Source organism: Apaloderma vittatum, unplaced genomic scaffold, assembly GCF_000703405.1.
Source record: "Apaloderma vittatum isolate BGI_N311 unplaced genomic scaffold, ASM70340v1 scaffold9324, whole genome shotgun sequence".
NCBI classification, from domain to species: Eukaryota; Metazoa; Chordata; class Aves; order Trogoniformes; family Trogonidae; genus Apaloderma; species Apaloderma vittatum.
The window spans coordinates 53,640-81,435 of record NW_009710949.1 but is presented as its reverse complement, the minus strand read 5'-3'; the positions used below and the strand labels follow the sequence as shown (position 1 = coordinate 81,435).

Sequence of the window (27,796 nt, the reverse complement as noted above, 5' to 3'; positions counted from 1 at the left end):
CTGCTGATCTTTCTTGAGATTCAGAATCTTGCTGTAGTTCCCCCAGGTTTGAGGGGGAAGGTGGAAGGAATGGTTGTGCTAGTGTGGAGCTAAGTTGCATTTCCCTTCTCCAGCCTAAACTCTATCACACTGCAAAGGGGTTTTTTTTGAGATCTGGCTTGGCCCGAGACAGAGAAGGTGGGAGGGGAGCGATGCGAAGCTGTGTAAATTGGATTTGTAGTGCAATCAGCGTTTAGATCTGTGGGTTTGCCATGGCTCTATGGGACTGGCTCTTTGTGCTTGTAGTCAGAATAGAAACTGTGACAAAATGAATGGTGGATCACCTCTCTAGTGATGGTCGTTGCAGATGTAGTTAGCGGTTTGCAGTGCCGAGAGGCACGGCTTCTGGCATGGTGAGAATGACTCTTCTATTTATGGCCATGTTCCAGTCTAACGGAACTTGAAGCACTTGCTCTGCCTCCAAAGCAGCAGTTCCCAGAGCTCTGTGCCCCACCATGTTCTAGATGTGCCAATTCTGTTCTTTCCATTTTTATTTGTTGTTGGTATTCAAGGCAGTTTACATTCCTGCAGGAAGTTTTGTATTCATTATTGGTTAATCCTACCTTCTCTGTTATTTGTGCCTCTTCCCTGCTCTGTTTAAAGCTCCAGTGCAGGCTCAGCTCTTGGTGAAGCTGCTGCAGACAGCAGTTTGCTCAGTAACAATTTCTTTCCTGCTCAGAAACCTGAAGAGCTGCTGTGATGTAGTTTGAACTGAAATCTAAGTAATGTCTGATGTTTCCTCCAGCCTGTTAAAAAGGTCAGTTTTTACATCTGAGATGGAGTTTCTTATTTCAACACTCTACTGCTCTTTTGTGTGAGTGTGTGTTTCACACTGTGCTTTTGCAGAGGGAAGTGGAATAATTTTTCTTGTGCTGCTTCTACCAATATATCCAGCTCTTTACTGAGCTTAATATTTTAGAAGTAGTGCAAGGTCTGTGCTTGACGCATCTGCATCTTCTAACACCCTGAAGAGTAGCTGTTATTTGCTTCTTACTGGCACAAGAAAGATCTGAGATATCCAGTTCAGAAAATAAATTAGTCCAGGCCTGATTTAAAACTGTGCTGCATTGCTCTTATTTCGTTGTCTTCGTGGCTTTGCAGTTATTCAATACTCCCTGCTCAATAATAGGTCTTCAAAAATACCCTCAGTAAGCTCAAGGGAAACTAGAAGTTGCTCATAAAGACAGAGTCCTAGCTAACATTTAAATAATAAGGTGGCATGTATTTCTTTCTTTCATTCTGCTTTAAATACAGTGCCAGTATTTACAAACGTTACCGAAAGTTGAGCCACAATTGTTACTGTCCCCCAACTTGCAGTGCAAACCAGTGATACTTTCAGTCCATTACTCAACTCAAACAAAGGGGAAGGATTTAAAAACAAAAAATAAAATGCAAAAAGCAAAGAAAAAAGCCACTGGATTTTCTGAGGGCAATTTTAGAGTGCTGTAACGAGACCTACAAGCTCATTCATTGAATGTATCGTGGTCACCTATTACTGCTAGATCATATGGCTGCCCAGCTGTACCATTGGAAGAATCTGAGAACACTTGGTGGTTTTAATCCCCCTTCATGCAGCGAGTTCAAAGCATTAGGAAAGCAAAATACTGAATCCCACACCACTCTTACAGGGTAGGCATTATGCCTGCTTTGAAAACAGGGCACAAAGGATTTATTATATTGGTAAGCAGTCGCAGCTACTTAGCGTCAGAACCAGGATTAGAAAACATGCGACTGGACTTCTGCTCCCTCCTGTTCTCACTTGAGAATGAATTGAGATGAAGAATTAAAGGTAAAAGAAAAACTCCAAATCTCTGCACATGTATTCAGGGACAAAAGGATGAAGGTGGAAAGAGACAAGTCCACGATTGTGTTTTGCTTTGGTGTAATTCCTTTAGGGTCAATAAAACCAGAGCTGCATTAACTTTTACTCATTCTGGAAGAAAACCTAAACAATATTAAAAAAATTTAAAATGAGAACTTACCTTGTCAGGCTAGTTTCTACAGTGAAGTAGATATCTAATGTTCTGGAGGCGGAGACAAGTCAAAGAGGCAGCCAGAGTGCAAGCCATCCATTACATGATACTCATTTCATACATGGAAATTAAGACTTGATACAGCAGATAAGGGTTATTTTATTTTTTTGAAAGGTAACATTTTTAGGAGCAATTTATTATAAAACAAGCCATAGTCAATTATCCCTAATTAGACCCAAGGAGTAGCCAACAGCAAAAGAGTTTTATAGGATTACTAGTACTACTGCTGAAAATGCTTTTCTAGCTGATACACGTTCTGATGATTGCAGGAATCAGACAACATAACCGAAGAGGTTTAGGCCATAACAGCCATTCTGCCTGCAGAAGCCATACGTCTCCGCACCACACAGGGCATTTTGCAAATCAGCATCCATCTAAACACTAAATACATCTCTTCTCTCAATTAAAGCATAATTTGCTTCTCTTCAGTTTTTCTCTAAGTTAAATGAATGAAATTCATTCCTAACATTGCTATCTTTGCCATTTATTACTGAACTCCACAGTGGAGACGTGGGTTTGGTTTCTTGAGAAAGACCTTGAACAAAGCAGTTATGATGGAGTCCAAGCAAAATGCACGATCCTGTGAATTTTAACAGCAGGTCTAGAAGGTGATATAAAAAAATTCCTAACTGCTGTGAACAGCTAATCTAGAGCTGCTACAAAATTTCAGTAGGTTCTCCAGAAGACATCAGCTGGTTTTCTCTGTTGCCTGTATATGTAGTTCAATGGGTGAGCAGCGAATCTCAAAAGATTTGACCGAACATGGGTTCATTTGAATGACATGCAAAAATTATTTAGTTTTGTTAAGTTTCATTCTTAAAGTGCAGACACTTTCTGCATATTTTCTTAAGTATCTGAAATCTTGTACCATTCCCAAGGTTTTCCTGAAGTTTAGTATCATCAGTGGTGCCACAACCTGTTTTTATTCACCTTACGCCAGCTCTTAACATTTCTGTAGTTCTAGTAACAGATGTAAATATAGTGGTGTACCCAGATAGCTGAATGAATAACTTTTTCTCTTTTTTTTGTAGTGTTTGCAAATATTCACACGAAAACTGAGATACCAACAACAAAGAACAGCAGTGCTGGTAGACCCAATGTCATTTCCAGTGGAACCAGTGGAGCTATTCTCTGTGATGTTCCCAAACAAATCGATAGCAAATTTTAAAAAGAAAAGGAACACCTTTGGTTTTGAATTGATTTGCTCCTGCAGGAATTCCACTGTTATCAGTCTCTTAGTTTGATTTCTCTTAGTCTTGGGAAGAGGTTTGCCAAAATAGGACTGATCCTCCCTGCAGTATGTTTCTACAGTGTTGCCTTGTGCACATATTGAAACAGTGACCTTGAGGACAGGGTTGTTATCCCAAGAGGTAAGGAATTAGCTCGAGTATAGTTTCGTGTGTCCGTGATTTTGTTTGGACAATCTCAAATACTATTTTTCTGTGTTAGGCAAAGCCAAAGGAGGATGTGTCATGCTGCGGTCTCAGCACAAAAACTGACTCCTTGCATTTTTCTGAGTTCATTTTCCATCTTGTGTCCTAACTTTCATAGTGGTTTCTAATGATTCATATTTCCAAGGACACTACACTCCAGTTTAGGCAAGTTAGGTAGGTAAATAGAAATTTGTCATTTTAAAATGTGACACAAATGCCAATTTTATTGGGGAAATACTGAGTAACTGTATTTCGTGGTGAAAGGATTTATAAGAAATAGGATATAGAGGCCCAGACAGTGCCACTGAAATTCCAGAACATCTTGGGCCCCAAGATTATTTATTTTTTTCCCAGAAATACTGAAAAAAAGAAATTTGGCTGATTTACGTCCCTTCTTCTTTCCTCTTGCTAGTATCAGATCAGATGTGTTTGAAAAACAGTTGTGCACACACGTGGCATTTTTTTTCTGTTGTATTATGGCCTATTTATCTGTAACCTGTGGACAATTTTTTTAATATGCTTTTGTGGAAGAAGCACTTCACATAGAGTAGCAAGGCTTGCTAAAATGTTATAGGGAGGTTGATGGGTTTGAAATATAAGTATTTCTGGTAGAAATAGATTACTGGTTAAATTACAGGTTAGGCTGAAAAGGATGGAAATGCCATTCAGTATATGAAAATGTCTAAAATGTAGTTAATGTATACCTACAGCTTGTAGTACACATAATTTGCAGCTGTTCATTCTCACTTGTTCTTTCATACGTTTTTGAGCCTTGGGTCGTAGGGAAATGAAACTGATGGTGACTTGGGAGACTGTTTTTTGGATGTTTTCTGGATGATTTCTGCTCCTTTCTACAGACATTGCAGCTATACAGGATAAGTGATTTTTGTTTGTGAGAACACTTTGAAATCAGAAGGGACGTGGTGTTCCCTAAATGGGCCTTAGCTGCACTAAAAATTGCAATCAGTGTCTCGTTTGTTCCTGCCTTCTTAATAGCCTTCTCCTCTTCTGTAAAAATTATTGCTGTGTTGGTTTGACTGTCAGGTTTCTGCGCAATATAAGTTAGTACCCTAATACTCTGCAGACCTGTTAAATTGTCTTGGGCAAGTTGGAGGATGGAGATTATAGCCATATTCCCTGTTACCCTGTACTCAAAATCTACTGACTGTGATGTACACTGAAATAAAGCTGCGTGGTTAGCTAAGGATAGCCATTCTAAATAAGTATAAAAATCCTGTCCATGCCTGAGATGTGTTCAGTGGAAGGCAGCGGTTGCTGTAACACACCAGGAGAAGAACACAGGCATTGTGTGAAGCGTGCTGCGGTCTCCCACATCACTGTAGGCTAGAAGAGATTTGCTTCTGTGATGCTGATAGAGTATGTTGAGTATAAAACAAGGTCAGCCATGCAATGCTGTGTGGTGGTGATAGTAGTTAACTGCCTGCAAAGGTTAAATGAAGAGACAAGGGGGAGCAAATATTCCTGTAGTCCTCTCTTGCCTGACTAAGAAAAGCTGAAAGGCTCCAGTGCTGCCGGGCAGGCAGGGAAGTATGGTTTGCCGGGGAATTGAACAGGAAAATGTTGATGGCATTTTAGAGCATGTCCTAAAACTGCTTTCTGCTGCTTCCACGAGGCACCGAGGAGCAGCCTGAGCTAACACCAGCCTCCCTCTAAGAAACGTTGGCATAGGGTCGCGATGTGGGATGACGTGGAGCTTGGGAGGGTGTTCTAAAACTGTTCAGCAAAGCTGTGGATTACAGGTTCCCATTGAGCTGTTCCAGAATGCATCCAAGACTCAGCGAGTCTCCTGTGACCCACTGCCTCAAAGGCTTGAAGGAATTAACTGGAAGGAATCTGAGGAATTAATGGAATTAATGATAGTGAGATTGAGTTGTGCCTGATGTGTTGTATCTCTCCAGACTTGCATGTGTATATTCCTGTAAACAGTCTTTTGATGGGCTTGTCAAAACATCAAAATAAAATAAAAATGCTAATACACTAATTATCAGCTTGAAGTAGACAGTGAGCCCTAAATAGGCCTTGTTAGGCGTATTTAATCAGTTTAGTTCATTTGATTGTTAAGAAAAAATTAAATATAAAAAGATGTAGAAAAACTAAATACAGTAATCCCCAAATAGAAATAATTATAAATATATAATTTGCTGGATAAGTATTAGATTGTCCTGAGGTGTCCTAAAGTCCTTCCAACTCTGTTCTTGGAATTGAAGTTTAGGGGTAGTAGTAAAGATTTGTGCTACCTTTAGTCAGTTTTCTTTGTGTCTGAGCATCTGTCTCTACAAGATGGGTGGCATTAGGTTTATTCCATCGGAAGGCAGTGAGTTTTAACATCAGAATATTTGTGTAGGTTTGGGTAAGTTTGAAGTGCTGGGTGAAGCCAGGCAGGTGCCTGGCAGAATGTCTGAACTCGGCAAGCGAAAGGAAGGAGCTTTCAGTCTGCTTTCTGATCTGCTAATGAAAGCTAACGAACTAGATTTCTCATTGAGAAAAAAGTAAGTATAAATGTTGGCTTTTTTTGCAATCCTGTTAAAGAGTAGGAGATGTATCCAGCTCTCCTCTCAGCCTGGAGCACGCTGGAGCAGTGCTGAAGTTCTACACTACTTTGCTGATGTTCCAGACAACCAAGTTTCTTCCCCATCCTTCAAAACGGAACAAATGAAACCAACCAAAAGCCCCGTTGCTGAGAACAGTTTGATCTAAGAGCAAACTGTGAATTCATAATTTAATTTTATTTATTTTTTTTTACGAGACAATTTGGATTCATTGGAAAATTCCCTTTTAAGCGCTGGTATTTTTCTGCTGTGAGAGCTTTAGCTGTGGACTACAGTGATTTCCCAGGAGATGCTCCACATCGGCTCAGCCAGTATCAGACCACCCTCTCCCCGTGGTACCTCTCTAGCTACACACAGGAGTAAGCTCCGTTCAGAAAGCCATCGCTATGTGGAGGCTGGAGGGGAGGGCGGAGGAGAGGGCAGGTCTGCTGGACGCTCATCCAGCGCTGGGGGCCACTGGCAGGGTGTGCAGGCCGGTGGCAATCCCTCTGGGTGGGGAGAGGGCTCTTTACGCATGCCTCTGCAAACAGGTCCGTGCAGGCGGCGGGATGCGAAGGCCTTCCAGGCACACAAACCTTTCCCACCGAGCGGCAGAGAACAGCGTGGATTTTGAAGGTTACGTTTGTGTTGGCTGCGTTCCTCATTCGCAGAGGAGGAAAGGCTAAAGACCTCAGGCTATCGCTGGGTGGTAGCTGTTTCAACTTGAAGATGTGAAGCTGCCCGAGAACAGCGTGCTTTTGTTTTGGTTTGTTTCTTCTTTTTTTTTGTTTTTTTTGTTGTTCTTCTGGGGGAAGTTTTATTAATTCATTGTGATTATTTTTAAGCGGTTGGCAGAGATGTGAATAGATGCTTTACTTCTCCAGAAGGCTTACGGAATAGAATTGCATAACTTTGTACTTTTCCTATGCAAAGCAGAATAAATGGGATGTAAATACAGTGGCCAGTCTCTGAAACATTCTGTGGTTTCTTCCGACTCCTATTTATACCCAGTGAAATCCAGTGACTATAAAATGACCTCTGCTTCTATGCATTGCCTCACTAAGGGAGGACTGAGAAGCTTGAGTGGAAATACCGTGGCAAAGCAGGAGCTGGAAGTCCTGTCCTAGGAGCTCCAGTAAGGTTGCAGCTAGCAGCAGTGTGTCCTGAGCAGTAGATCTCTAATCACATGTTACAAAAGGTGCTTGTGAGCCTTCCAGAGAATCGTTACTTTCGTGTTTCTATGCTGTTAGACTGTTTAACTGCCTTTTTTTCCCCCCCTGGATGTGATGAAAATAGGTACGGAAGGAAAAAAGGTACAGATGAAATTCCTCTGAGGCAAGGCTAACCCTTGTTGCTAGATTGCTTATAGGATTAGGAAGTGTTTCTCAATAGATTTCCAGTGGTTTGTGTGTATATATCTGTTATTCACGGAATTAGGCCTAATTCTGGTGACATTGGTCGAGATGTGGATTCTAACAGCCCTGAGCACAGAGGTTTCCCTTCAGTCAGGGTAGCCTTCGTGTCCGACAGCGGGCCTCTCCTTCTCTCTAATGCGAGCATCGTGCTTACAGCCTTGGCCTCTCTCACACACCAGCAAGATAGCTCTAATGGGTGCTTTTTCTTTCAAGTGAGTTGGATCAGCAACAGTCATTAAACATGGGTGCTTGCCTGCTGCTTATGCAGCTTTGTGCTTTCTTTGTAGCTACAACCATTTTAGTACAACATGTAAAAATTCTGAGTGTCTTTGTTGGTTAAGCCTTGACTAAACACCAGAAGTGGTGTTTGACTTTGAGCATGGGAATTCCATGTGTTAGAAGGCTTTTTGCTTGTAATGGCAGGACTCTGTAGAGTACTTGACATTATTTTCATTCTTCCCCACAGAAACCCAAGATGTTGGGGGCTGATGGCTGCTCAACTTGGGAATACTGGGATGACTAATGGGATGAGTACTGGGTGGGTGGTTTGATTGGATTTGAGATGATAAGCTGTAGGGTTTTCTCTTCTGTATTTGATTTGTATGGGCCAGAATAGCCTGCATTTTCTAAGAATAAAGATATATGTATAATTTTATCTCCTATCATAGTAATAGCTGTGATATAAATGTGTTTGATTTGGTTCTGGAGCTCAGAAGTGTCTCAATTGTGGAGGGGCTTTTCAGTGGAGAAGCCAGCTCTCCGGTGAGGTGAGCCACTGCAGAGCGTCGCTGCAGTATCCAGCTTCCAGTGCCTGGTAGCTGTGGGCATACAAAGTTCTTTCTTTAGAACTCTGATTTTGTGTAGTAATTCAGTTCAGACTTTTCCTTCTTCTGTCTGTAACTCTGTGATTTCACTGAAAATGCTCAGTTTTTAAGGAAGCACAAGTCTTGCTGAGGTCTTTGACAGCTTTTGTGGGAAATGGCTACTGATGCTGAAGAAAATCTCCCTGAAGAAACAGGAGTTGAAGTTGTTCTTCAGTACGTAGCTGATTCAGTGTGTAGTTTGGGTGAAGATCACAAATACCCTGTTACTGTGACAGATGGTGATAGTTTAGGGTTCTTCCTTGAGCAGACCGATGCCAGGCTGGAGGAGCTGTAACCGGTTCCCAAGGAGAAGGCTGCGGTTCTCACAGCTGTTTGAAGCGCGCTGCTCCACCCCAGCTTTCTCACTGTTCCCTTTTTCTGTTTCCAGGGTTGCTGCCTGCCCCATCTGGCTTTGTGGTACTGCTTGGTGCTCTTTCCTTTTGCTACTGCCTTGACAATAGTCACCATTGTTTCCACCCTGCTGACCCCTTGAATGCCTCATTAAAAGCTCTGTACTTCAGGAAAGGGAGAGGTGCCTTCTCAGGACGAGTAGAAGAACGACTGAGCATCAGTAAAACTTCTTTTCCTTCTTCTCCAGCATGCTGAGTCAGCATCCCGGCCCCGCTGACTGTCACTCGTGCTTGAGGCTCTCTAGTCACATTGCTTGAGTACAGTGAAAACCACAAAGTACATGCACTAATGAGGGCGGAGTAATTTGGGATTATTGCAAGTGTCCTTATGCTGGCTCTCCAAGCTCAATAGGAAGCCTTTAATAAGAGTTTTTCTAAATAGTGTTGCATGTGAAATGGGGAATTCTTTTAACAAGCAGCCGTTTCATGAGAGAGTGGGGGGTTTTTGGCTCGTGGTACATTCCAGAAGACTTTATACCTTTGCTGGTTACTGATTGATAGTTTTGTGCTGAGCTCCCTTTAATTTTGCAATAAACTAACAAGGAGGCCGAGACCACAAGTTTACCAAAAGTGACTTATTTACTCAACTGGATTTACAAGGATGACAAAGTCAGATTTAGTAGTTTCAGTGTGGTCCTAGGAAGGGCAGCGGGAGTACTTGAAAAATTGTACTGTATAAATAACCAAACAAAAAATAGTTTGCTTATTCTTCTGTGTAAAGCAGTCATATTTCAGTTCTTCAGCCAACTCTCTTCCAGGATCTACAGGGACTTTCCACATATGCAGGAACTGTGCTGTTCCCAACAAATGGGGGTGTTGGGAGTTTAGGCACCATCAGTATGTATTTTTACTTTTCTAATGTGCTTCCAGAAAACTTGCAGCTGCTGAAGTCACATCAGTGAAAGGAGATTCTATTTTCACAACAACATATGCAGGTTTCATGAGCATATAAACAGCAGCGTTACCATCTGGATTAATCTTAGAAGTAGCAATGACCTGTCTAGAACATGAGTGCTGTTTTCCTTGAGAATTTCTTGTTTCCACTTTTTTTCCAGGTATCAGCACTTGTAAAAATTGGGGAAGTGATCAGAACAGTAGGCATTTTTTTTAAGGTGTCTAAATTTAGGAACTTGAAAACATGTTCCCACTGTCTCTTTGTGTTTATCTCTAGGTTTTCTTACTGTAAGGAAAAGGATTCTTTTTTGCTGTCTGCTTCTAATGGTTAGATGGGCTTATATTATAATTACAATCTATGGTTGCTATGCTGAAGTAGAAATCTGCGTCAGACTGGGAAATTGTGCGGCCAGTCAATTGTGTGGTATTTTTAGTAGCAAGCTTTTTCCCAGAAATGATTTTGAAATTTGAATCTGAGTGAATTTCTACACTGTTTGTAATTCCGTCAGAATTGGAAGACCTCGAGGACTGTAAATTTTCACTTGTTAAAAGCAAGCTTAACCAGCTGCAAGTGAATAGACTGAAAGGTTAAAGGCAGTGGTTCACTGAACTCCATAGGAGACTGTGTGGGGCAAGTTTCCAGTGTTACTGAGCTGTCTTCCTGACCTTTCCATCTTTTTTTTTCTTCTTTTTTTAGCAGTGGAAGGTGTTTTCCACTCATGCACAGTCACTGGCTGAAGACGCCCTATGCTCTTTGTTCATCACAGAGTAGAAAGAGAAAGCACTAACACAACCTCCTTACCTGGTGCACAGGTCAGGATGCAGCTGTATATTTCAATGTGATAACATTAAAATACCATATAGCAATATTCTCACTGTTGGCTTCTGCTGGAAGATAATAAACTCATGACCGAAATTGAACCTCTTAAGTGGAAGCTCTGCTTGGCTGGTCATGGTGTCCAGTGCCTGTCAAAAGGAACCACAACACAGACATTTCTCTACCTGCCTAGACTGAGGACTTGGCAGATCTCCTGTGCTAAACAGGGTAGATCTGATCGGTACGTGAGTGGCAGATCTCCAGTGAAAAGCTGAGGAAGAGCTGTTGCCAGTTTTTAAGAAGTCACTCTTTCTAGAAAGTCTGCTTGGACTGTGACCTGAGCCTGTTTCCAGGCGCCCGTGAGCAGTGAGCGGGGCTGCCTTCCCCGCGAGGCAGCCAGCGACCCAAAGGGACACACTCCAGCCTTCCTGTTGGTGAGCTGTAAGGGTTGGCATCGTTAACATCAGAACTCGTGTCACCTTCCGTGCACTCCCACGTGAAGCAGTGCCTGAGAGCCGCCTGACTGTCCCTGCACAAATGCAGTTACTCATCAGAAACTTGAACTCAGGCGGCCACTTCGCTCTGGGTCTCCTTTGCCCGTTGTTCCCTCCGTATCGCGTTCAGGCGTAACCGCTCTCTCAGACGCCTACTTGCGACTCTCCCAGTGCCTCGAACCATTTGAAAGGATGGCAGAAGGGAGTGTAAACGTGTCCGTCCGGTTGGTGAAGGAGACTTTGGGGAAGAGTTAATACGTTCTTTGGGTGTCGCATTAGAACCTGCGGTATCACACCCAGGGCTTGGCTGGGGACAGAGGGGCAGCTGTGCCTGTGGGGAGGAGAGGCCGGGTCAGGTGACCCAAGTGGACCAATCACAGCGTTTCTTCCCAGGTGCTCAGGAGGAAAGGGCCCTAAGGAGGCCCCGCCCACCCCCCGCGGCGCCCCCCCCCCCCCGCCCCCCCGCCAGTCCCCTCAGCTTGTCGGGACAGGTTGTCTTCCCCTGCCCCCCCACCCCGGCTGGGCGCGCTACAGCTGCTCCAGAGTTTCCTTTTCTGTGTTTTTGGGGGGCTGTTGCTGGGACTCTGGGCTTGGGCGCTCCCGTCTGGGATGTTTCTGCTCAGGGCCTGCCGCCCTTTGGAAGACCTGGGTTCCGTACAGACGGACTCTCTTGGATCTCGGAATGTATTTGACATCCTTGTGTATATCTGCATGTAGTTTCAACAGCAACCAAAGGTTTACTCAGAGAGAGATAAAAGAAAAATTAGTGCTTTCCAGGGCATGGGGTGGAAGTTTTGAAGATAGACGTGTGTATTGAGAGGAGCTGTCTACATGGGAGTGCCTTCCTTTTTTGCTTTGGAACTGGAGCTGAGTAAGGGCCGGGTTTTTTTTCCTTTTGTTGCTGAACCTGGAGCTTGTTTGAGCCAGTGAGAGTTTGGAGGGCCCCGCACACCTGCAGAGCGAGGTTCAGACTCTACTGCGGTCGCTGCACAAAGGTGGATATTGGATGTTTGATAACGGGAGTACCTATACCCGGTGGAAGGATTTTGCAGTCAGCAAAGCTGCACAAGTGTGACAGTGAATTTGATGTCAAATGGAGTGCTTAGCTAACAGCCTCTTGGCTTGCACTTCTGGGAGAACCGAATCTCTGTGTTGGCTTGCAGAAATGAAGGATAATTTTCAGTTAATTCCAAAATAAGCATTCTGTACATGCACATGACTTCGTCTCAGAGGAAGCATGCCTATTTAAACGTGTATTTAAGCAAATGTTTAATGATTGGTGAAGTCATGGAACTAAGAATACTTAATTCCCATCCTCAGAGCAAGCCAGAGAGGAACATTTGTTTGGGTAGGATTCTGCATTTTTTAACTGTCTTTTTAAAGAGTATGACAGGATGTCTAGGATATGGTTAGTATTGAACAGATTTTGAAGGACACTTCAGAAAGTGAAACCAAAGTTCAGAAGTGTAGTTGAGTTACACAGAAAGGGTGAAGCAGATTTACAGTCCTGCAGTGAACAGTGCTGTGGAGTTACCGGGTAAAGAGGAGGCCAAAAAGCTGAAACATACGCAGTAGCATTATTCTTGTTGCTCCTTTTTCTTTTGATTTTTGAAGTCTTTAGTTTCCTTTGAAGAAGAGCAACATGAAGTATGGTATGCTCAAGTCTTTTTTTATTTAAAAAGGGTCCTTAAGCACAGTAGCTTTTCTTTAAAATGTGACATATAAATAATAAAATACGTGATGGCACAGTACAGAGATTATCTTGGCATAGGTCTGGGATGACTGCATTGCTTACAGAGCATTTGACATGTGAATAATGTGATCATCGCACAAGTGTGCCAACGAAAACTTCATACCCCCCCCCTCCCCCAATACATGTATAAGTTTATTAGAGTGTTCTGTTTCAGCACATTTTCTAGTACCGGATCAAGGAAAAGTTTCAGTATTGTGCCATACTGTTGGTGTATGTTGTGCCAGAAGTGCCTCAATGGACAAGTGAGTCTGTGGGGTTTGTGATGTAGTGAAAGCAAAGTGAGAACAGTGTTAAGAAGGAAAGGTCTCGCATCCTGTTCCTTGGCCCTCCTGACTCTTGGCTGCCCACTCCTTTTTCATTTGCTCTGGATGTTCATCCTATCGCAAGGACGAACTCGCTCACTAAAATGGCAGATAAATACCCTGGCAAACAAAAAGGAAGAAGTGAACATTTTCTTCTTTGCTATTAAATTGAAAATTGCTTTGTGTCCTGGTGAGCAGGACAGCCAGCAGTGGCTTCACAAAGTTGTGTTTGCCAGGCCCTTTCCCGTCTGCTTTTGGCTCTTGTAAGTGCCCGCAGCTGCCCTGGGGGGAGCAGAGGGGTGTGATGGGTTTCTTGGGTGTTTGCTGTTGGCAGCATTGCAAATTGTATCTTAAGAAGCTTGGCCTCAGTGTAAAACCAAACAATGCTGTTATCTACGATGTCTGCGTTCACTGCGGTGGTCGTAAATGCCCAGTCCCAAAAGGTGCAACCTATGGTTAAGCTGGGCAGGGTGGTGGTAGCTGGTGGAAGATTGTCCAGAGCTTGCAGTCAGTTGCAGAAGAGTGTGAGGGACATCGCTGCAGGGTTCTGAAGGTCTTTAACTCCTGTTAGATAGATGAAGATTGGACGTACAGGCTTTTCAACTTAGTCCTGTTGATACAGTCCGTAAAGCTCTCGGGCACCACCGCGCCTGTCTACAGGCACAGGGATGAACGGGCTGACGTGAGCACGGAGGAAGGACTGTGGTCTTGGTAAAGGTCGCAGACTCCATCACATCGTTGGTAGCTCACGTCACGCGGCCTGAAGAAGACACGATGCTCTGCAGCACCACCACCACTGTGGTTACGACTCTGTGATCTGATAGAGCTTATGTGGGATTTTGAAACAGAAAAATAAAGCTGATCATGCTACTGAAAGTGTTAGAAAGCAGGAGGGAGCTGTGATCAGAGGGAGGGAGGAGGAGCAGGGGGAAGAGCAGAGAAATTCCTCTTACTTTTAGCAATGGCAAGCTGTTAATTTATTCCAGTAGCATCGTGTAACCGCATCCACAGAGTACTGTGTAGGATTCCTTTCTGCTTTCCTCCTGTGTCGAGTGCAGCTGAAGACAGGCCATTAAAGATTATTTTTCGGAGTGGAGTCTGTTCTTAGTGCAAGTAGAAGAATCATTTTGGTTCCTGTAAAAAAAACAACAAACCCAAACAACAAAACAGACAAAAAACAAAAAAAAGTTTTTGTCAGTCTGTGAAGTCGTGACCAGTTGTAACTGCAGAAACCGCAGCTGCTTAGAGATCAGAACAATTAGGAAATAATTGTGTATATATACCTCTGCTCTGTGGTGTTGGCAGTGTTTGCCTTAATGCTTTCTGTCAATAGAAGAAAGTACACGTTCAGAGGTGCAGGCAAGACTCTTGCTTATGCTGTCAGAGAAGGGCACAGTGTGGGTGCTACAGTCTGTTGTTTATCAGAATTCCGTGATACTGAAAAATTTAGTGAAATTTAGTGCTCTTGTGCTTCAGATCAGTGGGGATTTATCCCTGCAGCACCTTTCTCTGTGGTACTGTTTCAGCCAAAGGAAGGAAGTGTATAAATTGTGTGGAAATTACTAGGAAAATAGATTTCCTATTTGCCTATAAAGAAAATTATGCTTTTTGTAAGGAACATCAGATTGTTCATTGAAGAATGAAGCTCTTCAGAACAGTAATTTCATTTAGGCAACTGTACGTATCAACATGCTGTTCCTGGTATTTCATCTTTTAAACAGTAACCTTTTTCCTGCACTTCTTGCTCTTACCCCTCTCAGTTTCTGCAGGTAGTTCAGAAATTTCTGGATGTTGAATTTGCTGATGGTCAGAGTGGAGGGTTGCCTGGACACTGTGCCTTGGGCTGTTTTCTGCCTTCCAGTAGCTATGAAAATTAATTTCCCTTCCCCCTCTCTATTTGCAGGTTATCTTGACGAATCAGATTACCACATCATTGAGCAATGGCCTTGCGATCCAGGCAGACCTGGTGTCTCCAGCTGATGATTTCTCCCTGTCTGAAGGTAAGAGATCCGTTCTGTCAGGACTGAAACACTACACTGACACAAATCCACATTGTAACTCCCAGTCTTCTCTTGATATACAGGGCTCTGTGAGAGTCAGGTTATCAAGCCTAACATAAATCAACCAGGGAACAAAATTGTTTTTCAGTTTCTTTGAAAATAAAGGAAGTGTTCTAAGTAAAAGGTTCTGGCATATTCCAAGTCCTGCAAAGGGATTTTGAAGCCGTGTTTGGGTCTATAACATGTTCTTCAGCATTGTACTTTCATTCACATTCGTTTAGAGCATTATTTTCTCAGTCTTCTGAAGGTGCTGCTAGAGCTAATACACAGGCAGGCTGCAGATTTGATCTTCTGATTATCAGTGATTCCAAAGAGAAACAATGGTTGCAAATGCGTGAGAGCAGATACTCAGCCCTGTCCCTTGCATTATGCTGCTCTGGTTTTCAAGTACAGTACCTCAGGCTTTTAATACTGTGGGATGTAATATGGAGTTTTGTGTGATAATAGTACTTTACATCTTAGTGTTTCCTTTTTTTGCACAGAATTAGAGACAAGCACAGATTTTTGGGGTAGTAGTGAGACTTACTGTTCTAAGAAGAAAACATATTTATGAATCAAGATTTGCAAAATAGTATAATTTTAGTTCTCCCCACTTGGAAAGAATAGTACAAGTCAGGGAGAGATGCAGAGAAGTTTGCTATTTAGATTTCAGTTCATGCATAGACACAAATATATGATATTCAGCAGTGTTCTTCTTTCCTGCAAAGGCATGACAATTGCATGTAGACTTCCTACGTTGTATAATATGGGTGTTTCTCCTTGTTGCATTTTCTGGTGGTTCTGGCCAGTTTATCTTTGTTCTGGTTGATGACAAGCAGCCCTCTCAAGCTTGTCTGACAACACAAGAATAGCTTGGTGCCAAAACTAACGACACAGTGGTTAAAACTGACATTATTTCTGCAACTCATTTTTGCAATGGACAGGAGGAAGAGGATGAAGAAACGTTAAACAGAATGTCTAAGAGGAGCAAATAACTTCAGTGGGATGCTCCTAACACTGATTGATGTATTTACTTCATAATTTTGTCAATAAAAGCTTGGGCAAGGTATGGCCCATTAAATTGTTTTGGAATTGTACTTGTGGCTTTTGTTGGCTCCATCCATTGCCAGAGTATCTCTGAAGTTCATTGCTTGAATATTACTCCCTACTTCTGTTAGAAAGAGTTGAGACTTGGTAACTAGATTTGGAAGAGGAAGGCATCGTTTTTCATTTTTATGATTTCCTTCTTGGCACGAAGTTGTTGCATGTTGTCTCATTAAATGCTCTTGATTGCAGCACTTGTGCTTTTCCTTGTCCTCTGGAATTGCTCCGTATGAGCTTCCGCTGAAAAGAAAGGCATAGCTGGCTCTGAAGTGGAAGTAATAAGAAAATATGTTCTAAGTAAAACATATTTTGTTCTTGTGGTTAAAATATTTGAAGAGTCTCTGGGAAAAGCATGGAACGGTTGTAATCTTTCTAAATTTTTCTGCAAATGTGAAATTCTCAGTGCTGCGTATGAGCTATAGTTCAATAATATTCTGAAATCATGACTATGTAAGAGATGATATCGTGATTTCTGTAGCGCTTACAGCTTATTAATTAAGTTGCCGTTTTGTTTCTAAAGTCTCTACCACCATTGTCTTTCATCTTTTAATCCAAAAATGAGTTGGTGCTCTGTGTGTGTGTTGTTTTTCTTTATTTCTCTCGTTCCTTGTTTTACATTGAGGATCTGAAGTGGTAAAATGTGCCAGCATGACACTTGTTGAAAATGGAAACCTTTGTTTAGCCTCGAAACAGGAACAGCCCAGGCAGCCACAGTATGAGCTCTTTCAGTAATTCAGGTTTTCTCAAGCGGTGTCAGGGGGTTAAAACTTCCCTTCTCTCCTTCCTTCCCTCTTCTGTCAACTACCTTTGGCAGGTGTGGCATTCACATGCTGTGTTGGATAACAGGAGAGCACAGGGCGGCTTCACACTGCGTGGTTCTCTCCTTCTATCTTTCTCATCCATAATATGTCCACTTTTGGATTTCCAGTTGGCTCCACTTTAAGCCTGCACTGTCTACTTGCGAGAAAATATGGAATTTCAGACCAATTCAGGATTTGATTTCTATGCTTATGTTGCTGTCAAAAGACAAGGTGTGAGCAGTGTTTTTCTTTTGTAACATTGAGGTACTGACGTCTCCTGAGATAGTCCCCTCTAATTTATGTTAGCTATTAAACATCCTGAAAATACCTATACTTGAATCTTCTGACAGTCTCAGATACTTAAGAATCCTCAATGAATTTGAATTGCACTAATCATGCAAGACTATATTTCTTCTTAGTTTAACTCTGTGGAATTTGCATGAAAGAATAGTTAGGGGAGTAGCCCAAGTGCACAAAGTGGATGGATGTGTTGCAGAGGCAGAAATAGAGGCCAGACTCTTGCCTGGGTTTTTACCTCATTCTTCCTTTTCGTTCATCACCAGCCAAAGCTGAGTTTGAACCAGTGACCTAGATGTGAAGGGACCCATAACACATTATTAGTCCTGTAAGCAACTCAGACCCCTTGGTTTGTGTACGTCTAATATGTTGTTTTAATCCCATCTGAAATCAGAGTCCCATCACTTTAAACAGTTTGCTAGATGGGTAGTCTTTCTTAGCCAGATGCAGACATGAAAATTTCAAACTGCACATGCTGTTGAAAAGAAGTGCAGTGTTATGGTGGCTTTTGGTTTTGCTTCTGATTGTGCTTTAGAAGGGAATTTCTTGGGTTATATGTTAGGCAGGAAACCAAGGAAGCTGTTCGTCTGATGTGTGACAGAAAGTTAATCTGATGAAAAAGCTGAAAGGACATTGTCAAGCTGTTTTAGGCTTACAGCTTGTCTTCTGTAAAATTGTAATCTACTGCATGAAAACTTGTGTCCTAAAAGTGTGATAGATTTTTATGAGAACATTGAAGACTTTATAAAAGCAGCACTGGCTGTAAAATCCTACCACTTACGTGGCAGTGTAAGAATCCTTGAACTGTTTGTTGGTATTTCTTGTAGGAAATGCTTATATCCAGCCAAATTTCCAGATCTGGACATACTTCTGCTTCAAGACCAAAAAAAAAAACTGGTTAGTTTGCTACAAATTAAAGTGCTGAATAAAATACCAAAGCTTCTCTACCTGTGGCCTGAGTCTTTGTGTTCATTTGGCCCCTACGTACTTGCCAGTTTATCATCTGAAAGAGTTAAGACAAATAATGTTTTTCTGCAGCTCTAAAACTCTCAGGCAGGTAAGGCTGTCACTTCTTCCCTAGGGACCAAACTCAGTTTTTATTTGTGGCTGCACCATTCTTACACAGCCATATCGCAAGCCTTGTCTTCAAAGAGGCTAGGCTGAAGGGTGATGTGACTACTACTATTTCACTTTTGTCCTTCCTTTATGGTATAGCCTCTGTTTTAGCTCTTCCAGTCAAAGACAACTCTTAAAGTTATTTTAGGTTGCAGAGATGGTCAGACGAGCCAGCAACTATCACCGGGCTTGAAGATGTGGCCTGAAAAATTAATGCTTTGCTTTTTAAATGTGTAAAAAGTAGATCTTACCCTAATTAAAATAATTTCTTTTAGTAATTAAAATAATAGATTTGAGCAGCATTAAACTAAGTGAACAATACAAATGGAGTGTAACTGTCCACAGCAAAATATTTTGTATTACTGTTAATGGGTTTTTTTAACAACTTTTTTGTGTCTGTGAGTGAATTTTACCAATAGAGTCATTAGAAAGTAATTCTAAGCCTGTGTGTTTGAGCACTAGCTGCAGAGAGAATTCTGTGTGCTGCGAAGGGATGGGACAGCATGACCTCCTTGAGGTCCCTTCTATCTCTCCAGTGTCTGCCCCCTTCATGTATCTGCCAGCTGCAAGCTTGAACTGCCTCTCGCAGGCATCAAAGCCAAACTCCATCTTTCCTGGAAAAAGCTCAGGATATGAACAAGAACAGCATCCCGCTCCAAACATGCACAAAGCATCGAGCAAAAAAAAATAAAAAGGGCTGTCTCGGACTTCTTCAGTCTCAGCTAGCACTTTCGTGTAATTGTTTGGAAAAGTCAGAATCATTTTGTGTTTAAAATTGTCTGTAAACTTGTGCTTGCTCTGGGGAGGCCAGCGTTCAATCTTCTGCCATTTGTGCTCGTCAAGCGCTTTGTCATGGCACTGTGTATTTTTAGTGCATGGTGTGAGCAATGAGTTTAGTCTGACCTTTTCATCTTTGTTGCTGTGATCCTGAATTCTTTTAAGCTGTTGAGCAGAAGTAGGCTTTCGTGTTGTGGAGACTGGAGAAGACTAAGCTACCATAACAACTCCCACCCACAGGATTTTCCTACTTTAGTTTAGGGGCAGAAGATTTGAAACTGGAATCTTTGGCTTCTCTTTTTTTTTTTGCTTTGCCCTTGATCTCCTCTAAGATTGTGGTTAAAAAAAAAATCTATTCTTCAAGCCTCAGTTTACTTTTTTTTTTAATATGAGGATATATTTTTATTTTGGAACTTTTTTCTTTCTTAGTACTTTGGGATAGTCCTATGGGAAAAATAATGAATTGACCTGCTGTTCATCCCACAGTGAGATCAGTTCTCTAGTTTACTACTTCTCTCCCTTCACATCTCTTTCTCCAGTCCTGGTACCAAATGCAGAGAAAACACTGGAGGAATTACCAAGAGAACTGAGGGGCCCCCAGAGATCAGAAGCAATTGGTTGGGTTTGATTTGTTTGGTTATTGATTTATGTATACACTTATGCCTAAGGCTGGGCCTGCAGGTGACTTAATAAAAATAAATAAGAAAAGAATATTCTATGTGAACACAAACATACTTGTTTTGCAGGTACTGTGAACTTATGAATGAAGTAACTGTAAAACAAGTTTCTAAACCACTTCCTTCTTGTAGTTTTAAAGCTAATGCAGACTAATGCATGTCCTAGTGAGGTGCTCCAGCATGATAATAATTCAAATAGATTAGGAAGTATCATAACCCTTTGGCATGTTTTAGACCTTTAGTATTTTAGCTGAATGCTCTGTAAACCTATTGCAAGCCGCTTTGCACAGTTTTGCTTGAAAGAAGAAATAGTTTGTCTTGGATCATTGAAACACTGATGTCGATTATAATAGTGTTTTTTTAATATGACAATTCATGAATTAATATCCTGTCTTCTTAATATTAATCCACTCTGGTTTTCTGAGACCTGAATATTTGGGAATACTTACTACCCCCCCTCCTCCCCCTTTTATTTTTTTTCCATTATGGAATAATCTGGACGGAGATTACTAGGCCTATTTACGAAACTCAAGAACCATACTTCGTGATGTAAAAACCACCTTTTGACTATGACTGCTTACATAGACCCTGTGAAGTTTGGTGAGTTTTAGGTGTGCAAAAAGGCAGTGCGTACAGATAACACTAGTGTGGTGTTGCTGGACTATTTGGAAGGTGAACTCCAACAACTAGGCCGTGTCTCTGCCGGCTGAAGAGTGTATTTCCCAGCTGAGACTGCTGTGCAGGTGCGAACCCTGAAGACTAAAACATATCCCGGAAAAGATAATGGAGTTCTCGTCTTGTTTTATGGCTTATCAAGATAGTGAAGTGCTGTGATATATCTTTTGCCTTCTTCAGTCAAGTGTGGTGAGATTTCCCCGTGTTTTCACTTTGATATGAATTTGCCTATCTTGCTTGATGACTTGATTTCCATTCAGACCCTAGGTCAGCTGCCTTTCCATGATGGGAAGGAGGGCTCGGTGAGTGCATCAGCCACAGGATTGTGCCTCCAGGTCTGAGCCCTGGGTACCTCGGACTTTAGCGTAGGAGTTGATAGAGTTACTCAACTCACTGGTTCCCATTCACGTGAGCTGTGACAGAACAGCTGGAGTTATTTCTTTCTAACTCTTATTTTCCTGCTGGACTTCATGCCTCGGCTATCTTTCAAGAAACTACCCCAGCAATAGACCCTGTAATCCCCTTCACCAGCCAGCAGTGACGTGGGAAGACTTCTTTTCCTTCAGTCTGTTCTGCTTTTGAGTTACTACTTCTCCACTTTCAGACCCTTCATGAAGATTGTCAGGCCTACGTACACTGAAAAGTGAGAAAGGAGCTCGTCTTCCTTAACCAGCTGGAAGTCAAGATATATGTAGCACATCCACCTCGGGATAGGTGAGCAGTAGGACCTCGATAAAACTCCTCGGTACATGTTTGTGAGAAAAAAGAGCCTCCTCAGAATAGGATTTCGTTCTTGTGCTTGCGTTCTGTTCATGTTTCTGCCAACTGTGCTCTCAGCAGAAGTAGAGTCTGCACCCCCCAATGCTTGAGTGGAAGGCAAAAAGCCCTTCTGGTGTTTGAGAACGGCTGAAGGAAGTGCACCATCCCCACAGGGCCTGGAACAAACGATATTAAGCATTAGGGGAAATGATCCTGCAGTTGTTTCTGCGTGAGGCAGGACTGCGGTGGTGTGTGGAGCAGTTAGATTTCGTGATAACAGTGGTCGTGTCAGCCTGTACTAATTTCGATGCCATATTTCAACAAGTGGGAAGCAGTGACATAACATCCAGCCAAATTTTAACGGCTTTCTAATCAAAAGATAAATCTCTCGGTAAAACAGTGTTACAGAGACTGTACATGTCCGTGGAAGTTTCAAGCTGAATGACATATGCATAATCACTTGATCTAGACTATGAAAGGGTGGAAAACTGTCAGCAGGAGCATTCAGAGACCTCTATATATCAGTTTAAGGGAATCTCCATTCCTCATTTCCTAATTGCTGCGATGATAGAATACAAAGTTTTACTGCTTTGTTGTGGTTTCCTTCTGAAGACATGATATGACTTACAATCATTAATCAACAATTTGTAATCCAAAAACCCTTCAGGTACATTTGCTGGGAATCACTCATCTGTATAATCAGAGGCATGATAACAGAAGTGCTTACAGTCATAGCTGAGTGGTTAGGAGTTACCACCTCTCAGCTGCTGAGTAACTAACCTCAGCTGAGACAAAGTGCGACCGAGTATGTGTTGCACCTCCCAGTGCAAAGCAACAGGGGTTTGCATGAATCCTGCTTCCCACCTGGGTTTATTCCCGTTTTCCTTTAACTGCAGTAAGCTCAGAGCGCTCCCGGGTCAGTCGCAGTTTCGGTTGATGGCATATAGCTGTAAAATATTGTAACAAACTTGCCAGTTGGTCATCTCCCTATGCCCTAAAAACGTTTTACTTATATTTCAGTGTGGGTAACTGTGGTGTCCTCTTATACACTGGAATTTAGGCTTCTGTTTACACCACACAAGTAGCATTAAGAGACCTGGTTATTTAATGACAATAATTACTTCTCCTTTTCCTTTTCTTCCCATCCTGTGCAGAATAGAAAAGACCCAGCATTCTTACTGTGGTCCTGCAAATCGGTGGTTTAAATCAGAAACACAAGACGTAGTTTGACTCTAAATGCCTTCTGCAGCACTCTATTGCACCCGCATATTGGTTGAACTGTTCCAAACTAACTTACCTTTCAAACTACGGTATGAAAAATTAATTCAAGGGTAGGAAAGAGCTAAATGTGCACAATGATCAGTTAAATTCTGTCTTAATGTACTGTGAGTTATCCTTAAGTCTATACAAACAGAGGTTGAGGAGGAAAAGAATAATTAATTGAATCTTCATCATTCAGTCCCTTTTCTTGTGGAGTTGTATAGTACCTGCAGTGGATCTCCCTTCTGGTGGGACTGGGAGGGATCAGAAGGATTTCTATACATAGAGAAACGTCGCTGTGGGGATTGTATTAGGCCTGTGGCATTACGTGAAGCTTGTGGCTCACCTGCAGAACTTGTCCCGGTTAGGAGTGACCCTAGGTGCAGGTGTTGTGCCAAAAGGGAGGGCGAGGACGAGGGGAAGGAGGATGATTTCAGATTCTGATGCCTGCATCCCAGTTGCAGTTCCAGCTGGGTTTCTTCTGGGTTTACTGCAGGATGTTTGAAAAAGTGGCTCCTTGTTAATCTCAGGCCGACTCTGTGATTGATGATTCCCCTTAATCGTAAAAAGAGCACATTGGTATTTCTGCTTAATTTGTGTGTATTTCCTGCTTTATTATTGTAATAATGATTTATTGTCTTAAACGATGGAAGTTTTATCACCTATTAGCCTTTTAGGGAGGTTGAAGCTGGGTGCTCTGGCATGTGAACGAACCTCTCAGTGATGGTCTGCTCCTAAAATGTTACATTAAACCCAAACATAACATGATAATGAAAAGACAGCATATGGTTGGTGTGCTATCTCTTAATTTAATGGAAAACAGGCGGCTTGAGTAGGAGCAGATTTTGCATGCTCCACATAGGCCAAAATTCATCTAGTCTGGATTCTACTTGTCTTCTTGTAATATCACTTAAACTAAAAAATAAAAATAAAGGAGCTTTCAAAGAAGAGCAACCCAAGTGGTGACAGTGCTGTACAGAAAGATGGGTGAAGAAATGACAGAGGGAGGAAATGCCTGGAGTTCAACTAGAGGAACACCTTGTTGATACTAATTTCTACTCTCCTGAAATGTCCTACTCGTGCTTCAGTCTCCCAGGCAAGCCCCACTCTGCAGAAGATTCCTGCCTGAGCTGCTGCTCAACTAGGAGCATCTCTCTTCTAAGGAAAGGTAGAAAAGACAGTGACTCAAATACAAATGGCTCCACTGTTAAGGACGGAAAGTTTGTCAGGAAAAAGCAAATGCCAAGCAGCCACTGCCACCACAAAAGCAGCCGTGATTATTTGGGAGTAATCTGAGCCAGTCTGATACACCTGGCAGGGGAGCTGTTGTTTCAGGCTGGCACATGGATAATGAAGGAGCAGTTTGGGCACATTTTAGCTTCATACCAAGAAGTTGTTTCGGAGCGTGAAAGCTGTTAGACCAGCTGTTCCCAAATGGTTTCTGTTTGTGCCTCTGTTTCGGGTGGTGAACTCACCCCAGCTGAGCTTGCGACCCTAAATACTAACATAAACAATTGCATCTCTGTCAGGCTCGTGACCCCACTCTGTGTGGCTGTGACCCCACCAGAGGTTACGACCCCCGTTTTTGGGAATCATTGGGATAGACTGTCAGAGAGTCCTGCTGGGCAAGCTCTGATATGCCCTGTCCAGGCCAGGATCGTCACAACGAATGCCTTCAGATCTCACAGTAATTTGTAGGCCCCTGCCACCAGTTGGGGAGTGCAGCTTTATTAGACCTGACATGTCACTTTGGTACATCAGGAACATCTCAGGGATCAAAAGGTCATAGTCCTCCCACGCTGCTGCAGCTTTTCTTCGTGGACTCGCCTCTTCATCTTACTTCCCCGTCAGTTGGCTGGCAGCGAGCCCCGGCTCCCGCCCGGTGCGGATGATGCGGCCGTGGGGGGGGGGGGGCTTCCTGCCCCACCACCCCTCCGCCTCGCTGTTTCCCTCGAGCCGCCCTTTCCGAAACGAGTTGCCCTGAATTCTCCTTGCCTTCACACAGGGATTGACAACTGTCTGCTTAAATGACTACAAGCGATATTTAGAGTAACTGAAAGCTAGATAGGGTGATGCTAGTGGAAGCGGGCTAATTCTTCCCCCTGTATTTTGCCAAACTAATTCTACTACTCATATGCCCGTCGCCATGAGCACAATCTCACAGATGTGGGATGTTGATGGAGAAATAAACATAAAGTGGCCTCACATGCTTGCTGCTGTGGTCTGCAACGCCTCGGGTCATTGATAAGCCGTACAAGACAGCCTTTTTAATATAAAATGCCAAGGTACACATGTTCTAATTGCAGATCTGGTTTTTAAGCTTTCTTCTGCCACAGTCTTAAACAGACTTTATAAATGACAATAAAAATAGATTTTGAATTTATTTTTTTAAAGCATTCATTGCCATAATGTAAAACACTACCATTTTAATAGCTAACTGACTTGATGGCCAAGTCCATTGACTTCATAGTCAGACTTCCATGACTGTAAATTCTGGCATCACTGCATAAATCTGACAGAGGAGAGGAGCCTGCAACAGATAATTTATTTGTACTTACTTTTTTATGAGTAGGTCCTGGAAGTTGCCAATGAGGGCAGGAAAGAGAGAGGAGGAGATTGTGCAAAAAAATATGAGAATTGGATAAAAAACTGTATTGCATAAAATTAAGCTGGATTCAGTCTGTGCACATCTGACTTTGGAGCTCTGTGTGGAGTGCTTTGTTTAGGGATGTTGCTGGACTGGTTTTCTGTCAGGCAGGTGTGTAGAAGCTGAAAAGGAGAAAGGCAAAGTCAAGTTGTGGAGCACGTAAGCCACACAAGGAAGCAAAAGTCAGAAAATCTTGTGTATAGACTAGTTACTGTACACGTGACTGCCAAATGAAAAAATCATTTAGAACTTTGTATCTGTAACTTGATCATCCCTTAAACACTAATTACATGCCAGAAAATGGAGCATAAAGTCTCCTCCATCTGTCCAGGTTGGATATGGTGCACAAAGGAGCATATCCGATTCATAGTACCTCTTAGGTAATCAGATTAATATCTCCTGAACTGAATGTAGCCTTTTGGTTCTGAGTCTTTCATATGTAGCGTTTCACATAAAACGTTCTGTTGAAGCCCTGTGGCTTTTCAGTAATTTCCTTGAAATCTATATGTGGCATGTCTGCACTCTTGAGCTGTTCTTGGGACACACATCAATTAAATATGTTTCTGGCACTCTCTTAATGGCATAGTTTCCCTGGAGTCCAAAACCACTCCAAAAACTGAGATCATTTGTTTAATTTCAAAGCAAAAGGGTATGGAACTACAATTTCAGGCTTCAACACCTATGCCCCTGTAGCTCTGAAGGAAGGGAAAAAAATCTTGATGTTTTACACACAAAATAAATAAATTCCTGAGTTCTTAAATTATCTGATTTAATCCAGGCTTTTGCTTCTCCTGCTTATCTTTAATTTTTTATTTTTTTTAATGCGGTAGATTTTCAACATCTTACCGAATTTCATTGATTGTTAATTTTGCTTAGACTAACCAGTGGGTTGAGTTTTGTCACCTGGCTCTAAGAAAGAAGTGTAGATGGTGCAGGATAGCTCTGAATTAAAAATACAAATAACCAATCTGAAACCAGAATTGTATTTTAAGTGATTGAAGCTTTTGGCTCTAGGACATTCTGGGAATATGTACTGTGTGGACTGCTGTTTTTTCAACAGCGATAGAGATGCTGAGGGTAGAGGTACATAAATTCCCGCATTCTACCAGATTCTTCCAGTAAGATTCATTCTGTGCCTCAGTTATCTCTTTGCCTGCGGTTTCGATGTGCGTCAACTAGAGAACTTGTGTAGGAAATTAAACCAGAAGTTCCCCTCCATGCTGGCCAGGGGTGCTCAAAACCACCGTGGAGGCAGAGGGATCTAAGGCAATGCCTGGTCTTTAGGCCGCAGCCAGAGCAGGGACGCTCTCACTGGGGAACCAGAGCAAGTTTGGATCAGAACAACGATGCACAGACAAGGGGGATCAACTTTTTTGGCTGGCTGACACTTGTGTCAGATTATTCAGGAATGTAGACTTACTTCTTAAACACATGAAATGTTTTCTCTTGCATGTTTTTCTGTAAGTCAGGCAATACAGACTGCTCCCCAAGATCAGTGCAGGAGGGGTTAGTAACGAGCTGTGGTGCCTGATGCCTGACTGTGGTGACTTGCCGTGACTGAGCACAAGTAGCACTTGATCACAAGAAACACCAGGTTGCATTTCAGTGGGATACCGGCTCAAATCCTAGCTGGTAGGATTTGACAAGCTCTTTTGTGCTGAAGCCTGAGCTGCCATCTCTTTCTTTTATTGTTATTTCTGCTATGGAATGCAACACATTCTGCCTGCCCTTAGCCTATAGTCACATCTCAGCTGCAGTGAGCATATACCCTGAGTACCAAACTCCTGGGTCCAGTCATCCTCGGCATCTGCTCCTGAATGATCTTTCACAAGTCCCATCCAACTCCCTTTTTCTCTTGATGCTCCCTCTGTTTTTAACTTAAAACTGGTAATATTGATGTTCCAAGGGTTGAAACAATGGTTGCATGTTTGAGAGTTTGATAATGTTGTTAAATTGCTACCCACTGAAAACTGCTACCCCTTGAACTACAAGTGACTAAGAAGATGTGCCTGCAATTTTTTAAAAGCTTTAGAAGTCTGTAAGACTTTTCCTGTTATTGTTCAGTAGGAACAAATTTTTTTTAGTGCTTTCAAACTAATATATTGCAGCCATCGACTTTGAATCTCAAGAGGAAAAGTTCATGGTGGATTCAGGTTAAATGCCAAAAACCTGATGACCCTTGGAGCCTCTGGTTTGTTTTGTTGACTGTTCAACCAGAATAACACAAACTTGCAAAGACTGGTCACCTTCTTTTCCTCCAGGTTAGCATGAGGTAACTCCGAACAGCATGGGATCAACATGTCAAGTGCTTTATGTCCCTAGAGTTCATTGTCTGGGCTTATGGTCAACAGCTGCCCCGTTCTGCCTTTCCTGAGGGTGCATCTGCTCCTTAGTCACCGCTGTGACCGTCATGTGAGCTAGCGTGTAATGAGGGTTCCAGCAGAAGATGAGTCACAGAGCCAGAGAGGTCAGCATGGGCTAATCGTTCTAGTATTTGCCATGCGCCATGTAGATTCCCGAAATGAACCTGCCTTCTGTTGAAAGGAAATGTCTTTTGTCTGGATGGTGAGAGCCTACGGGTGAGAGGAGGCTGTATTACCTTCATGTGATTCTACTGCCCAGAGGACTGGGAAAACTTATTTT

General features: G+C 42.4%; 1 protein-coding gene across 1 annotated transcript in view; it reads left to right on the top strand.

Annotated features, from left to right (window-relative positions):
* The window catches only part of LOC104272465 (DNA repair protein RAD51 homolog 2-like), a gene marked incomplete at both ends in the record, with an annotated part of 210,936 nt that overhangs the window by 132,462 nt on the left and 50,678 nt on the right, over window positions 1-27,796 (top strand). The window contains one exon of the mRNA XM_009867466.1: window positions 14,906-15,002. Within this exon, the coding sequence (XP_009865768.1) occupies window positions 14,906-15,002 (97 nt within the window). The remainder of the gene's footprint in view (window positions 1-14,905; window positions 15,003-27,796) is intronic.